This window comes from Cryptotermes secundus, unplaced genomic scaffold, assembly GCF_002891405.2.
Source record: "Cryptotermes secundus unplaced genomic scaffold, Csec_1.0 scaffold4674, whole genome shotgun sequence".
Lineage (NCBI taxonomy): Eukaryota > Metazoa > Arthropoda > Insecta > Blattodea > Kalotermitidae > Cryptotermes > Cryptotermes secundus.
This window is the reverse complement of record NW_019729256.1, coordinates 29,760-45,962: the sequence shown is the minus strand read 5'-3', so window position 1 is coordinate 45,962 and position 16,203 is coordinate 29,760. Positions and strand designations below refer to the sequence as shown.

Below are 16,203 nucleotides of genomic sequence, written 5' to 3'. Positions count from 1 at the left end.
TGCAGGAACAATCTCTGGATAACTCTTCTAAATTTAACGTGACATTTTCTTTGTGCTAAAAGTATAAGTGAAAGTGCAATTCTAGGGTTTGTGCTAAAAGTAACAGCCGCTAACTAACTAGCCAGGGATCCGGTTGCCAACGTTGGAGAGATTTCCAGGTGTTTTAAGGAAGTGCAACAAGTGCTGATACATGTACATGTGTAGCAAGATTGGCTAATTAAACAGTGTGTATTAGTGCCTACCTAAAACACTCTTCTCTTTCCCGCTGACGCGAGGCCCGTATTCGCCCTGAGACCGAATCTCATCACTCCAGTGAGAACGCGGTACCTAGCACCTGTAGTTTCCAGTTCATCCCCCTTTTCCCCGAAATGTAAGCCGTTACAGTAAGCTTACTGGCGCCCAGCATGCCAATAACCCATACCCCGCAAACTATTATCCACCAGAACAACAAAAAGGGAAACACAACTGGATAGGAAGGACGCAGCAGCAACCTGCCAACTCTAAGTAACCACAGGTGAGAGGGAACAGCTAGAGGAGCAGATGCAACCAGCAACCAAAGGGCTCTTCAGAGGACTGCCGAAGAAGGACGGTAAGAAGGAGTATGCCCAACGAAAAGGGCCTTAACGCACTAGACGTTTAGACAGTACTGCACGTATATTACATACAGAACCTTCACGCATAAAAGAAAATGAAAGATAGGGATAAAAGTCTATTTGTTTTGAACATGCATAACCAACATTTATATTAATGGCTATCCCTTGGGTAACACAATAACAAGATACCTACCATTGATGGTGAGTCATCTCCAGTGAGTCCTTTGATCTGCAGCATTTCTGCCATCTTGAGGAAAGCAGACAGTTCCTCCTGCTGTACATTAACCTCTCCTTGGTACATAAACTGCAAGATAGCGACCAGCTCCTTGTGACCCACATCCTTCAAGATAACTATGGGATGTCTGCATGGATTTACCTGTGAGCAACAAATATAATGATATAATGAAACCCCCATTCATCTCCCTCTTTCTACATTTTATGCTTACATTTTTCCAACTTCACAATCAACATATCCTCAACAGATATTGTTCTCAGATACCCACTGCTAATTTCATGTTATTTTTCTTTAATTTAATGCAGCCATATTTTCATTTTTTCAATATGATAAACAGGAAGATCATAATATTTACATACGTATGCTGTTTAAAATCCCATGGCAAAATGTAGAGTTTCCATGCCCAGTGAAATATTACATTCTGTGTACATCACAGTGAGATGGTTCCTGCAGACGGGATCCGCAATAAACAGCAAAATATATTGCAAGTTTCTGAGGAACCTTGATGCCAGAAATTAGGCAAAGATATGTATTACAGATAACAGGCATCTTCTTGCAGCAGCACAACCTGTGTTTGCGTACTTCTCAAACAACAACTGCACCACTCAAACAACCCACCACAAAAGTCCTCCCACACCACTGTAATCACCAGATCTCACAATATGTGATTATCACATCTCTGGGCCCTCAAAAGTGACACTCAGTGGAACCCACTTTCTTAATGAAAATGAGGAGTAATGTGCAGCACAAACTTGGGCATAAAAACAACAAAAATTTGATGGCAATATGGTATACTTAATTTAATGGAAGACAAGTACTCAGAAAGCATTATTTATATGGACATAATGTGAGTTACTTGTATTGTGAAGAAATAGACATATTTTATAGCAAAAGAACTGTTCATTTGAAATACTCTTCTACAGGCAGTACAAGCATACTCTCTACCTTCTCCAATGGCATACCCACATTTGGGGAAATTTGAGAACCTATCAGATATGAAAGTAAACTGCATTATCTACACTCTTGCGTAATTGAAATGTGATATATCAATGTATCAAAGAAATTTGAAACTGCTTCGTTTAAAAAGTGGCCTATCAATGAAACTTTTACCATCCAATTATCTCAACCATGTTAGCTGGGTCCCTTTCACTATACCATGGCACATCCTCAGGTTGCGGATCGAGGAGACAGGCTCCAGATATGGAAGGTAGCTGCAAATATATTGAATAAGCAGTGGCAGACAGCCGAGAAAGGGCAGTTCTCCATCTTCGGGTTTGAATGTGGGGCTAATAACTCATTATAAAAAATAAGCTTGAACAGGGTGCTGAGGAGAATATTTGGATTGAAGAGAGAGATGAAGTGACAGGAGGTTAGAGAAAACAGCATAATGAGGAGCTTCACAACATGTACTCTTTGCCAAGTGTAATTAGAACCTTCAAGTAGAGGAAGGTGTGATGGGAAGGGCATGTAGCATGAATGGGAGCGAAGAGGAATGCATATAGGATACTGGTGGGAAAGGTAGAAGGTAAGAGACCACTAGGAAGACCACAGTAATGTGAACTTTCAGGTTCCATAAAATGCTGGGAATTTCTTGAGTAACCACTCAATTGGCAGTTTCTCAAGAGCTCAACTCCATGGAGGAGTAGGAGATCATCTCAAGATCACTGACAATGGTTATTCCATTTTCTTGCTCAGCAGAAGGGCATATAAATCACCAGGCTAATATTTTTTCTCTCTTTGGATAAGGCCTGTCTTGTTGGCAAGGAAGGCTATTTATTGATTTGTTGGGTAAACCATTTTAAAAACCATCATTTTAGTCTCAATACTGACAGTACCAATAAACAATGAACTTCAAAAAGTCATGAAAACAATTATTTTTTGTTCCCCATATTGTAGAGCACAAGACGCCCCAGAGAAGTACAAAGACATTTATGCTGATTGTACTTGCACCAAAATTAATTTCATACCACTGCCAACTTTCTTTGACCTGTAGGTGCTAGTTCGGCCACATATTTTTACAAGCCCCATACATGGAAATTAATTTTTCAACTTATTTGCCTATACACAAGATACCTGAAAAGGTCCTTTTAATTCTTCCAGTTCATTAGTAGTAGGGCTGAAAAATTCTTAGGGTTCTAGCTCATACAGTCGAACAAAAATTTCATGCTGACACCTACAATATTGTGACATGTTGAGCTATGGATCACCCTTACCTCCCCAGCGGTACGTGGCGGTAACGTAACGCTCGCGTTACTACGGTAATAGGCGAGTTCCCGCCCCGCCACTCCCCTCCGCGGTGACATAACGCGCAACGCTGCGTACCCGTAATCAACTTCCTACTGTGACGTGGCACTCATTATGCAACCGGCAAGCACTGCAGCTATATAAGTGAGCTGCACAGCTGGTACCAGTCAGTTCTACTGTAGCAGTCGGCGACTTCAGTTGTACTGTGACAGTCGCCGAGTGTGTTATCAAGAGTTCTCCAGTCAGCCGACTACTGTTGGGGTATAGCAGCCGTTGCGGAAAGAAGATCCGGACGTGTGTGTGATTGTGTAACTGGGAGTGTGTGATACTGTGATACATAGCTCCCCGACTGTAAACGTGTAGACTACTGAAGACAGAGTGAACTGATTTGCATCTAGGAGAATTCAATGCTACTATTCACATCTTTCCAAACACTTTGACAATTTCAGTTTTCAGTAAGCATAGAAGCTGTACTGAAAAACATGTGTAATTACTGAAACGCCAACTGAGGGTTTTCAGAATATTTTGGACCGAAGACAGATGAAGTGACAGAAGGTTGGGGAAAACTGCATACTGAGCACCTTCATAACTTGTACTCTCCTCCAAGTATAATTAGAATGATCAAGTCAAGGAGGATGACTTGGGCAGGGCATGTAGCATGAATGGGGGAGAAGAGGAATGCATATAGGATATTGGTGGGAAAGTCGGATGGAGAGAGACCACTGGGAAGACCAAGGCATAGGTGGGTGGATAATATTAAAACTGATCTTAGAGAGATAGGATGGGATGGTATGGAACGAGTGGAGGGCTTTTGTGAACACGGTAACGAACCTTCAGGTCTCATAAAATGCTGGGAAGTTCTTGAGTAGCTGCAAAATTGGTGTCTTCTCAACAAGGGCTCAGCTCCATGACTGACTAACTTAGTGAGTGAGAGTGGTGCATGTGTGAGTGAGTGAACTACTGAAATGCTCACTAAAAACTCACCAAGACATGTCAATCTCAGTCTCTAGCCAGAAAGAGTGAAAGTAGCAGATGCATGAAAAGAAGAAATTGAGAACTGTTAAGACCATGGTTAAGTACTTCAATAATTTCCTAAATATTTTCTCTTACTCACTTTAAAAAGTTCCTTGAAGTATGGACTGCATACAGACAGGACAATTTTATGTGCTTGTACAAACTGTCCAGCAGCTGCAAGCGTGACATCGACTAGATCTTCTCCCTGCAGAAGTGCATTGATCCCAGAAGTCAAGTTACTGTGGAAGTTGTTCCAGCAAAATGAAAACTGCTCCCCTTCAGTTTCCACCATTCTACTTCAACTATGAATAAAGAGCAGTAGTACACTGTACACACATTAGGAAAAGAACATACAACTTTGGAAATTACATGTTCTGAAAAATGTATACAGTGAATTTTAATTACATACCTTAAGTATAAGCATCATGTTCTACACTCACAAGTCACATAAATATATTGCAGGAACCGCTTTGATAGCAAAATATGGCAACAGGCCACAGTACAACATTATTTGGTGACAGGAAGTGTGAGGGAATAAATATAAACAAAGAGAAATAACATAGTTGTGGATAAAAGGTTTACCAGCTGTGAACAGAACAATACTTGGCCAGTTACTTTTGGTTCAGCGGCCGCCGTAGTCTAGGGGTAACGTTCCCACCTCATGACTCAAGGTACGCGGGTTCAAACCCGGCGGAGGTCATGGAATTTTTAAGGGTGGAAAAATTCAGGGAACAAGTCCTCTGGGAGGGACTTTAAGCTGTGTGTCCCGTGTTGCAGATTTACGGCACGTAAAAGAATCTCATGTCTTTAGGAGACCTCTGAGCTAAACTACAGGCCCTTTCCCACCCAAGTAGTCTCCAATGACTCTGGTGGATGGGGGAAGCATCAAGGTACTGAGGGCCGAACTCGTTGGCTCTACGGGGGCTGATGGCACCCACCGTTACTGGTAGGGTATGGCGACAGTAGAAATTAAAGGGGGATGCACAATGGACCAATAACTGGTCTAAGTGCATGGGGAAACCCACCCCCTAACATAATACATACAATACATACATACTATTGGTTCAGTAAAGATACTAAAATAGTCCAGTGTTACAATCAATGCATAACAGAGCTCTATTGCACTATACTGACTGTGCTATCCCAGCTCCCATGATTTAATTTGTACTCATATTATTTGTATTCTGTTATTTATTACACTGTAATTAGACCTTAGTCCCTACAATCTGTGACACTGTGGACTTTCAACCACATCAATATCAGTAATCACTTTTTGTTCAAATACAAGGGCTCACTCTGTATGTCACAGACTTGTAATTTTTCTGTGGTACTTATTTGTTAACGTCTACTTATTTCTACAGTACCATTGTCTTTGCTATTACTTCCCTATCCCAAATGAAGATCTCAAGTGACAGACAAGAGGGCAGGGAAGGGTAATAATTTATTTGCTGTACTATGTTTATCTAACCCTAACACCTTGAGAGTCCTGCCTTCAAAAGGCTCTCTTGAAAGTGTAATTTTCAAGGCCTCTGCAATAACTGCCCTATTCACAGCCTGTGGTTTCCCTTCATGACCTTTGCCTTCTCTACTTGCCAAAGACTCAATTTCTCATCCTTCTGTGTCTGTGCAGGCATACAATAGCACTTTCCTTTTCACAATAGGTGATCTCCTTGCTGGAACATGTGCAACTTCTTGTCCTTGCCCAAATTGGTACATCTGTTATTTTTCTACACTGCGAAAAAAATACACCTAATACACCTCCTTCCTCACTCTAGAGTAATTGCCCCTTTTCACAGTCTATAATTCCCATTTGTGTGCCTGGGTCCCATCCTTCTTCCCTCCACCCCAGGTTCAGATTCACCATTTCCATGTTGACCTGTTGCCTTTCTTCCTGCATCTACATAATGTATCATTATCCCAACTTTGCTCACTTCAACACTAACATGGAGGCAGCGCATTCCCCCCAGACACAGGTACCTTACCTATCATATTATACCGTGATACATCCTGGAAGATCATTTTATTATACAATTTGTCGAATCAGTACTGGGTCTTCATCAGGCAATTACTACAAGCATGCTAATACACGAATGGTTTGAGCCCAAAGGCCACAAACAGTATTATATTATTTTCAATGTATTAGCCAAAATAAGAAATGCTGTAATGTGCGTGTATTTTGTTCATAAATACTGTGACTTAACATCTAAAAGCCGGAACAGTGGAATAAAATAGAGGAAGCTGTTGATATGAGACAGTGTGGTAAACATGTTTCTGCAGCAACAAATTGGAACCCTTGTGACGGATATTCATGGTGGCCCAGGAATACCTGCTACCCTTCACAGAAAGCCTGGAAGCCATATAGCAGAAGTCATATAAAATTATGAGAATGAACATGTTTGCGGTAGAGGACAAGGCGAAGCCAGAAACAAAAAATGTGAGGCTTAAACTTGGCGGTGATCAAGCTAATGACCGCTCCAGTGACTAAGCTGCCACTGTAGCATAAGATACATCAGAAAGGCATGACCTTTGCAAAGCCTGTACTGACAGAGGAACTGTTTTATAGTGTAAAAGGAAGAATTTTCAATAACATGCTATACGTGCAATATGCACACTTAACACATGGCCTAGCAAATTCATAAAAGACAAACACAGCTTCTCGTAAGGGGATTTTACATACAAACTATGACTGCAAGGATTCAGTTAAAAAAAATCTGTGATTGTGGGCATCAAAGAGCTTAATGCCAAGATGAACTAATTGGCGGTAAACCGCCTGTCATAAAGCGACTCTGACGTTGAAGGAACTGAAGCACTGAAACATAAAAATCAGACTCAGGTCATCTACTTTTCTCATAAACTTAGGCCCCCTGAGGCTCATCTTACACTAACTGACAGAAATCAGGTAAAATATCTCAGTGTAATCTTCAATAAGAGGACTACATGGAGACTGCACACAGCAATGATAGAAGCCAAGCCCTGCGGACATTTATTAGAATTTATTCCCTATTCAAAAGTGAGTATTTAAGTGAAAACATTAAACTAACCCTCCATAACACACTGATCATATCAATAACAACTTATGCTTGCCCTGCCTGGAAATTAGCGGCAGACACCTACCTCTTAAAATTGCAGCTTTTACGAAACAAGGTTCCGCCACTGGAAATTTTGCAAGGTGCACACCAGTCCACAATTTGTGCATGGCTTTCAACCTTCCATATNTGAGTAGGCCTACCTTTAATATACAGTATTAGTGCGGTGTGTATTGTCAGTGAAAAGCGCTGTAATATGTCTTTGATATTACACATTTGGGCAATTCCACGTTAATGTTACGTTAGTCTGTACTTAACTACGTATTTCACTAAAAAATGCAACATTTTAACTCGGTTTTTGGTAGATTTTTACGTGACTAACATAAGGCTACTGTGGAAGTGCCCATTTCGGTTAAGACATTCGTTTATAACGACACTATTTTTAGGTCCCTTTGATGATGTTATAACCAAGTTCTACTGTATATACAATTATACAGTTCATTCAATGATCGATTAGAACTGGCAGCAGTGTAGAGCAGACACAACATTTCTCACATATTGCTTCTGTAACTGCTGATAGCAGAATGGGTCATTAGCGCTGATAATCGCGCACCATCAGGGGGTCTGAGGTTGTCACTGCAGTGCACATTTCACAGCAGCCAGTTGCAAAAACGAATTCTTGCTGCATAATCTGGTTGTTTCAGCTCATGCACAAATGTTATTTTGTATGGAAGAAATGTGATTCATTTTGTGGCTGGTGAAAGCAGATCTAGCAAAACACTGGTTTCCTGTGCTAAGCATCTTAATGATTTTCGAGGACTGATCTGTGGTCACGCCTCAGTATCCTGAACCTTTTTTTCAGTCAGCACAATTCTCTTTGATTACTTCTTTATATCACACACTGAACCTGTGGCCAGCCACTTTTTCACAAGTTTGGATACGCACGACTTTGTGGGAACTGGCAAGTCAGGATATTTATGACAAAACTTATGGATACATTTTTGTAAGTTTTTTCCCTTGCAAAAGTTTTGACAATAAACACACAATGTTCAATAGTGAACTTCATTTTAGTATGAATATCGACCGCCTATTGACACCTATAACAAAGACTGACTAGTAATGCGACTTACTGCAGTGACAAGATCAGACCACCTGACGGCATGCGTTATGAGCACTAATGACACTTTGCTATCAGCAGTTACAGCAGCAATCTGTGAGAAATGTTATGTCTGCTCTGAGCTGCTGTCAGGTTTCCTTGATCACTGAATGCCCTGTATAACAAAATTGTGCAGGCAAAACAGAAGTCATAAAAATCACGAGACCGAACATGTTTGCAGTACAGGACAAGGCAAGGCCAGAAAGAAAATATAAGAGGCTTCAACTTGGCAGTGGTAAGCTTACAACTGATAAAGTGGCTAAGCTGCGGTTGTAGCATAAGATAAGTAGGACAGGCATGATCTGCTTTGCAAAGCCTGGTCTGACACGAACTGAAGACTTGAATATGGTGCAAAAGCAAGAAGTTTCAATAACATGCTATATGTGCAACATGTACACCTGACAAGGACAACCATATTCATAAAACAGAAATGCATCCTCACATCACACAGGGTGTTGCATAAGGACTACGTCCACAAGAGTTCACGTAAAAACGCCTATAGCCATGATCCTCAAGGAGCTCAGCACAAAGACAAACTAACTGGTGGTAAACAGCCAGTCATAAAGTAACTTTGACTGTTACTTCAAGTTGGAGTCGAGCAGTTGAGGAGCAGGATGAGGAAGGAACTAGAGGGGTGTGTGGCAGACCATACTGAAAACACCATCTCCCACAGTTCTGCTGTTGCGTGGGTATCCATTACCGTGGATACACGTTTATTGAGCCGTTACCTAGCAGAGGACAATGTCTATATAAAGTTACCGAAATAAGCTGCATGTAGTGAATTCATGACCTTCTACTGTTGGGTGCAAGCAGTATGAGTGAAGTCCCAAGCCTAACTGAGAGCCTGTGCTGCTGAGTGCTCTGTGTGGTTCTTGTATATAATTAACTGTTATAGTAACAGAAGAGCAGTAAGCCATACCATAGCTAACGCACCCACACCAGAATTTCAGAAGCTCTGGTCAAACCTGATTGAATTCATGAGGTTACAATACAAAGACATCACACAATATCCTGCTGTCGATACTGCCATGGAACCTGTATGCGGGGTATTTATCACTGTCTGCCTAGAGGGACATACCCTTGCATCAGTCAGCGAAAGTCAAAAATGGACTCTTAATCGTCCAAAACAGCAGACACCAGGAGGAAACTGCGCCAGCCTCTGAAAGGAAAGCAGCTGTATAGCGCCCTGTATGGAGTGTACACAGACTTGACAGCAGTCCTCCAAGAGAGCACAGCCAAAGGGGAAACAGCCAAGACCACCATTACTAAACCTCCTTCAGACGAGTAAAGAAGATGAAAGGTGATACCTACAGATGACACTGGCAAAAAAGACAAGAAGCCTACATCCACCATGGTAGTCAATGAGCCACCAATTGTGGTCGAAGCATGACGTTCCCACTTAGAAATTCTTCGCCCCACTGAGGTCAACTGAAATGGAAGCTGACAATGGAGATGACATAAATGACTCCACCGAGCATCAGCAACATCTGGTGCCATTCAGCCAGGTGAGTATGCAGCTGCCTGTTGCACTAACCTCTCAAGTAAACCAGACACCACTGCAAAGGCAAGTGAACAGCTTACTGAATGACAACTACAAATTACATGACACAAGAAATGAAACCACAGTTGTCATGATAGACGCAGTGGATTTTTTAGCCATCCGCTCTCAATTCAAGAGCAACAACTTCCCATACTTCACCATCTGTTCCAAATCCCGGAAGCCTATAAAGGATGTGATAAGGCATCTTTCATCCACAATTCCTCCGGAGGTGTTCTCAGGTGAGTTGAACCTTGGTTTTGATATTAGCATCAAACAAATGTCTATCACCCATCAGTCACCTTCAGGAGGAAGAGCCCCAGCAAACATTGCCCCCTTCATCTCATCTCTCCATCTACCGAAGCTGCAGCCATGACAGGAAAGAGATGTGAAAGAGAAAGTTGCAGTGAGCGCCCAAGACTACAACAGCAGCAGACTTAGCCGCAGTCGGTTGCACAGGCCTGCCCTGACACAGTGGGAGAAATGAGTACCCCTTCTCCATTACTGCACAACCAACAATAAGTATCAAGTCAGTCAGTTAAGGTTCCTAATGTAAACAGTTCATCTCTCAACATGTTCAAAGTAGCTGCAACAGAATTGCTGACAGAGTTCATATGCCCTCAAGGCCATAGCATTCAATGCGAATAGCATTGCAAGGCAGCACTATAAGTTCAGTAAGCAGCTGCAACACCTACACACAGAAGTGACACTGCTCTCAGAGATACATCTGAAACCTCATGAAAGTTTTTTTTTTATTCTAAATTAACACATTTATTGGACCGACTGCTTCCTGGGCAGAAACGGTGGAACTGCTACTGCAGTTATAAAAGGCATTCCCCACAGCCATGTAGCCTTGCCTCCCTTTCTTTCAGTAGAACCACAGGGCTCTGCACACAGACTGAAAACAGTGAAATATTACTTGCAGCTCTTTATAAATCTCCAGGTCATGCCTTGATTCATGCAGATATTACTGAGCTCTTAAACTTTAGACATAAGTCCAAATTGACAGGTGATCTGAATGCTAAACATCCATTTTGGAACAGTGCAGTTTATGCCCTTCAGACGAGAAACTTCTGAATTTATCTGATGTAAATGAATTCAAAATTTCAGCACCATAATGCCCCAATCTTCACTCTCTTGTGGGAAATTGCAACAAACTCAACACTGTGGTCCATCAGAATATGAAACTCTCAGGTGTGACTGTGATATCCTGGACTCAGATCACTTACCAAGAGAATTCTGCATACTGGATTACATTAAAACTAACAACCTTCTGGAACAATTTGAAAAATTCAGACTTAGAATGGGTACAAAGACTTTCTTTTGATTTAATATTGCCTAGAATCAAAATTAACTTGGAGAAAGAATCCGATAAAGAAGCACATGACTTTACAGCCTCTCTAGCTTTGGCATATAGGCTGTTGACAAGTGAAGTTATGCTTTCGGACATGAACAACCACAACCTTCCAGTATTATAATGTTAAAACACGAGCAGAGACTATGAAAACTGTAGCAAGAAAGCCAGGATCCAGAGTGTAAAGTGCAGTCACTGAAGTCAAGAAAACCTTCAGAAAAATGGTCCCACTTGAACAGTGGGAAATCAAAACAGGAAAATGAGGTCAGGTTACATGTTCTATTGAGAAGTCAATAATAAAGATAAATGGACCAAAGGCACCAATAGCTATTCATGACCCTTTGGGCCTTAAATATCAACATCTAGATAAAGTCACCACGAATGCAGACTGATTAGAAAATCAATTCATACAGCATTACTTGTGTGATGAAAACCATTAATGGTAGGTGGATGCTAGAGTCCAAGTACTGCTTGAAGCTGCATATGACACCACCTTGGAAAAGTAAAAATCTGTGATATACAGAAATTAATAACATCACTGAAACTGGGAAAGGCCTGTGGAACTAATGGAATTTCAAATTAATGCCTCAGGTACCATTTGTACCTTTGACACATTTATTTTATCACTGCCATTGGAGGACGCATTTTCCAAACTCTTGGAAGGACACAAAAATCATAACCTTAACGAAACTGGGTACGGACCCAAAATTTCCTCAAGATTTACATCCGATGAGCCTGCCACTAAAGGCTAACTTTTCGAAAATGTCATTCTAAAAAATCATATGAAGACACACTGAGGTAAGAGTCTTGCTTAATGCAAGTCAGTTTGGCTTCCATGCATGGCATTGCATGACATTGCAATGAATGAGGCTTATGGACCACATGACATTAAATTTCAATAATAATAGCTCTACAGTGGCGGTATTCTTGGATCTCGAAAAAGCCTCTGATATAACATGGCATCCTGGCTTGTTAGGCACGGAATATTTTTACTATGTGGGCCAGATCCATGGCTCTGCGTTTCACAGTAGCCAAGGCGTCACTTGCTGCAAGGTACACATGAATTCTGTCAATGAATCAGTATGCCTGATGGCCAATAACATTTGGAATGAAGAGTAGTAATTAATGTGTAGGCCAATTGATGGTATTGTGTTACAAGGCGAGCAGTGTGGTTCTTGGTTCATGCAAGGGAGTCTTTATGATTTGACAGTAGTAGGCAGCAGTTATCAGCTCCATTAGCCATTTGTTCTGTTATAGTTAGTGAACAGTGTGGTACATCTTGGGGCGGTATACTTTAGAGCAACATGTATTTCTGTATGACACCTATGTGAAATACAGATCTGCTAGAATGTGTTGGTGAAAATTTTGACATAGATTTCATGATGAAACAGCTCCCAGCAGACAAACAATTCATAATTTGGTGAATAAATTTAGAACAGGACTCTTAATATACAAGAAACAAAAAACATGAGTGCCAAGTACTTAGTGAGAAGAAGATAGATGATACAGGGGCCAGACTGAAACATACACACAGAAAATCACTGAAACGTCTAGCTCAAGAGACTATAGTGTCAAAATCTAGTGCAAGAACGGCAACACAATTGCTGAAGCCATCCAGTGAAAGTTGGTGTCTGGTGTGTTGCAAGTGCAAGGATCGTTATACCTGTGTTCTTCAACAAAACAATTAATTGCAAAACATATTTATGTGTAAAGAGGTCAGCATTTTAAACACCTCCTGTGATCTGTGAATTGTAATTACTTCATTCTGAAAGTTATCGGCCGTCAGGAATGCTGATTCATTGGCAAAATTCATATGAACCTCGCAGCAGTCATAGTACCAGCTGCCAGGAAGTGCAGAGCCATGGACCCAGTCCATAGAGTAAAAATATTCCCTGTATAAATCACATAAATTAATATTTTTGACGAATTGAATTAAGCCTATTTGCTCATGCAGGCCTACATAACTCTCATCAGCCAGGTTACCATGGCAATTACAATTTTCACAACAACATAGAGAATTTTCTTCCTATTACATCAGCATGCCACCACTCAAAGGCAACAGACAAAATAATTTCTTCCTTCCCTCTCCTTGTCTCTTTTGTTCAATATCTCCATTTATTTGTTCATCCCATCAACACTGCTCTCCTCCCTTCCTTTTTCACTCACCTTCTTGTTAAGACAGTTCCCTTATCCCTGTTCTTCAATTCCTTTACCTCTTTTCTCTCACATCCCTTTCTCATCTCCTTTATTTGTCCATTCTACTGTCATTCCCCTTCCATATCCTAGAAACAGTGAGTTGAGTCTTCCCAGAGCACAAAAACAACTATTATTTATATGAAGATATATCCATTTTCTTTTTTTAATACACATGAGCACAATCCTCACCAAATGTATTTTGGTTTCTCATTCCAGCTCACAGTTCTTGGACTCGGCTCCTAAGTTGAAGGAAATGTGTACAGGCCTGCCATTGTACATTCAAATAAACAGTATGTTTATTCTTACTAACCTGCAGCACTTCAAACTCAATAAATTATTCCAATCAATAAAATATCAAAAATATTCCTCACAAGCTAATGGCTTCATCCTAACCCTAAGACACTGGCTACAGTCTTAAGTCTCACTGTTCTTCTAAGAATCAATCCACAGCAAACAACACACAACATTAGGGAAGAAAGGATGAAAGTAACTCTACACTACACACCAATGGGGAATGAAACAAAACAAGTTAGGAAACGTTTGCATAGCATAACAATTCGGGCACTCTGTTAGTGCATCTAGACAGCATAAAGACTGTTTTAAAAAATATCTTGAAAACCTGGAAAACTTTGAGATAACATACATTAGGCTTAAAATACGTGTCTCACTGCTCTCTACTTCTGTTCACAACACGTTTCACTATAATAAATATTCTGAGTGGTTTACTTGAGATCCATATAGAAATGCCAGTAATGTTCATGGTTGAACAGTTTTAACCAAAAACTGAAATCTGTCAACCAATTTTGTTGAAATTCCCCCATACCAAATTTCGAAAAATCTATCACCTTGTTGTCAGGTCATATTACGATTTTCAAAGTGAAGTAATTTGGAAAAGAATTATTTTATTCAAAAGTATTTATAATACTTAAGAATTTTCAGTAAAAGTAAATTTTTCTACTAAGCAGAAGTGAGATAAAATATCATATTATAAAGCGAGCTTCAAATACTTCAATATCACGATTTATAAATTTTTAGTGGTAGATTCAAGGTGTTTCGCCTATTGTGGTTGTGGGGTTCGAGTATTTCTGTGACCCTAAGAACTATGCTGGAAGTAGTGTCCTCCATGCAGGGGTAGTAGCCAGACAAAGAGGGACACCTTGGTCCTCCAAGGCTAACAACCTCAGACCATAAAAACTAAATTCTTAAAAAAAAAACAGATAATCAGCCTCAGAATGAAGAATTGAGAAGAATGGAGGCAGACTGTTCAGGAAGCCAAAGCTCACCCTGAGTTGTAGTACCAAGGGAAAGGAAGGAAGATCCAACATTACAGAATAAATTATTCCACCATATAAGAATACTTCTTTCTCATACCTAGTGAACATATACAGGCCATATTTTTGTTGTGTTTATGCTTTGTCTGTCTGAATTTGTTGAAAACTTTCTTATGTTGTCCACAACAATTTACAGGAATGACAGAATTTGCCAGTGAAAGGAATGTAATCTGCAGGTTTATGAGTAATTCTGTTAATACTTCACCTTAATCAAGCCATTTTTTTTACTTTGCATAATATTGTTGATTATATTTTAACAAGGAGCTGGTATATCTCAGTCGGTACTGAATGCACTACCGGCTGGATTACTGAGAAATCGGGAGTCGATCCCCAGCAAGGGCAAGAAATTTTCCTCTTCTAAACCCAGTGTCCAATTAAAAGAAATAATGAGTCCATATATAAAAATTCTTTTTTCGAATTTTGAGTCATGTATAAGAAATGGTATCTTATTGTGGGGTGGGGATGGGGAAAGTAAAAGCATTTTTAAATTACAAAAGCGGGTTCTTCAAGTGATTAGTGGTATTAGTAGTCACACGTCATGTAGACAAATTTTTAAAGATTACAATGTTTTAACATTGTCTTCTCTGTATGAGACATGAGGTGACATGCTTTATCAATAAATAAAAGGCTTTTATGGCAATAAATTCAGACATTCATAATTATAACACACGAGGAAAATTAAATTTTCATGTACAGCACTGTAATACAGCTCTTTTTAAGAGGAATGTGATAAATATGGGAATTAGTCTGTATAATGTCCCCGATCAAGTAAAACAAGGGGAAAATTTTAACTCATTTAAAAAGGAGTTAAAATCTTTTTTGCTGAAACATTCCTTTTATTCTGTATATGAATTTATGCCTTTTGATTTTTCAAATGTGTTGTAACCGTACATCCCTCGTCAAAATTATATAATTAAGGGTATGAACTACTTATGCATTGTTTAATACCGTGAGAGACGCTCCATCGGCGAGATACCATCCCGGGACCATCTAGTTGTAATTCTGCTATGTCCTCCTTAGGCTAAGGGTGCCACTACTGTCCCTAACGTCGCCTGTTTACTCCCAGTATATCATAAACCCATGAACTGACCATGTGCGAGACCGGCCAGGAGGGGTCTTGGATTCCTTGAAGACCTACAGAGGTTTATGGGCATCTCGAAAAATACGAATGTAGGCCAGATGTCGGGCTCGACCCTTGGATTTCTCTTGTTATTTTCTTGTTTTTCTGATGCCAACTGGGGGACTTGTAAAGAGGGGAGTCGGTTATAGGGAGCGGAGGAGGACAGTAGTTGGAAGGTAGATAGAGAGGAGAGAAGTGTTTAAGACTAGTGGTAGCTAGTCGGCGGACGGAGCGGCTAGCTTGGAGAATAATGTCAATATTCATCATTAATGAAATTTTAAATTAAAACTGCAATCCACAACGTTCTGGAGATCCCGGATTTATTTACCCCGAAGTGTGTTCCACTCCCATCTCCGAAGCACCCGTATCCTGTGATTAAGAACTCAAGCTCGAGCGA

General features: G+C 40.4%; 1 protein-coding gene across 4 annotated transcripts in view; it reads right to left on the bottom strand.

The window, feature by feature from the left end:
• LOC111865639 (protein tramtrack, beta isoform) overlaps positions 1-16,203 on the bottom strand; it is a 55,374-nt gene that overhangs the window by 34,964 nt on the left and 4,207 nt on the right. For 3 of the 4 annotated variants that reach the window (XM_033751899.1, XM_033751901.1, XM_033751902.1), the window contains exons 2-3: positions 4,187-4,388; positions 787-969 (exon numbers count right to left, since the gene is read on the bottom strand). In XM_033751899.1, coding sequence (XP_033607790.1) covers positions 787-969; positions 4,187-4,378 — 375 coding nt within the window. In that variant the 5' untranslated portion in view covers positions 4,379-4,388. Of the gene's footprint in view, positions 1-786; positions 970-4,186; positions 4,389-13,325; positions 13,442-16,203 lie in introns of all 4 variants that reach the window. The other variant, XM_033751900.1, reaches the window with a different exon arrangement.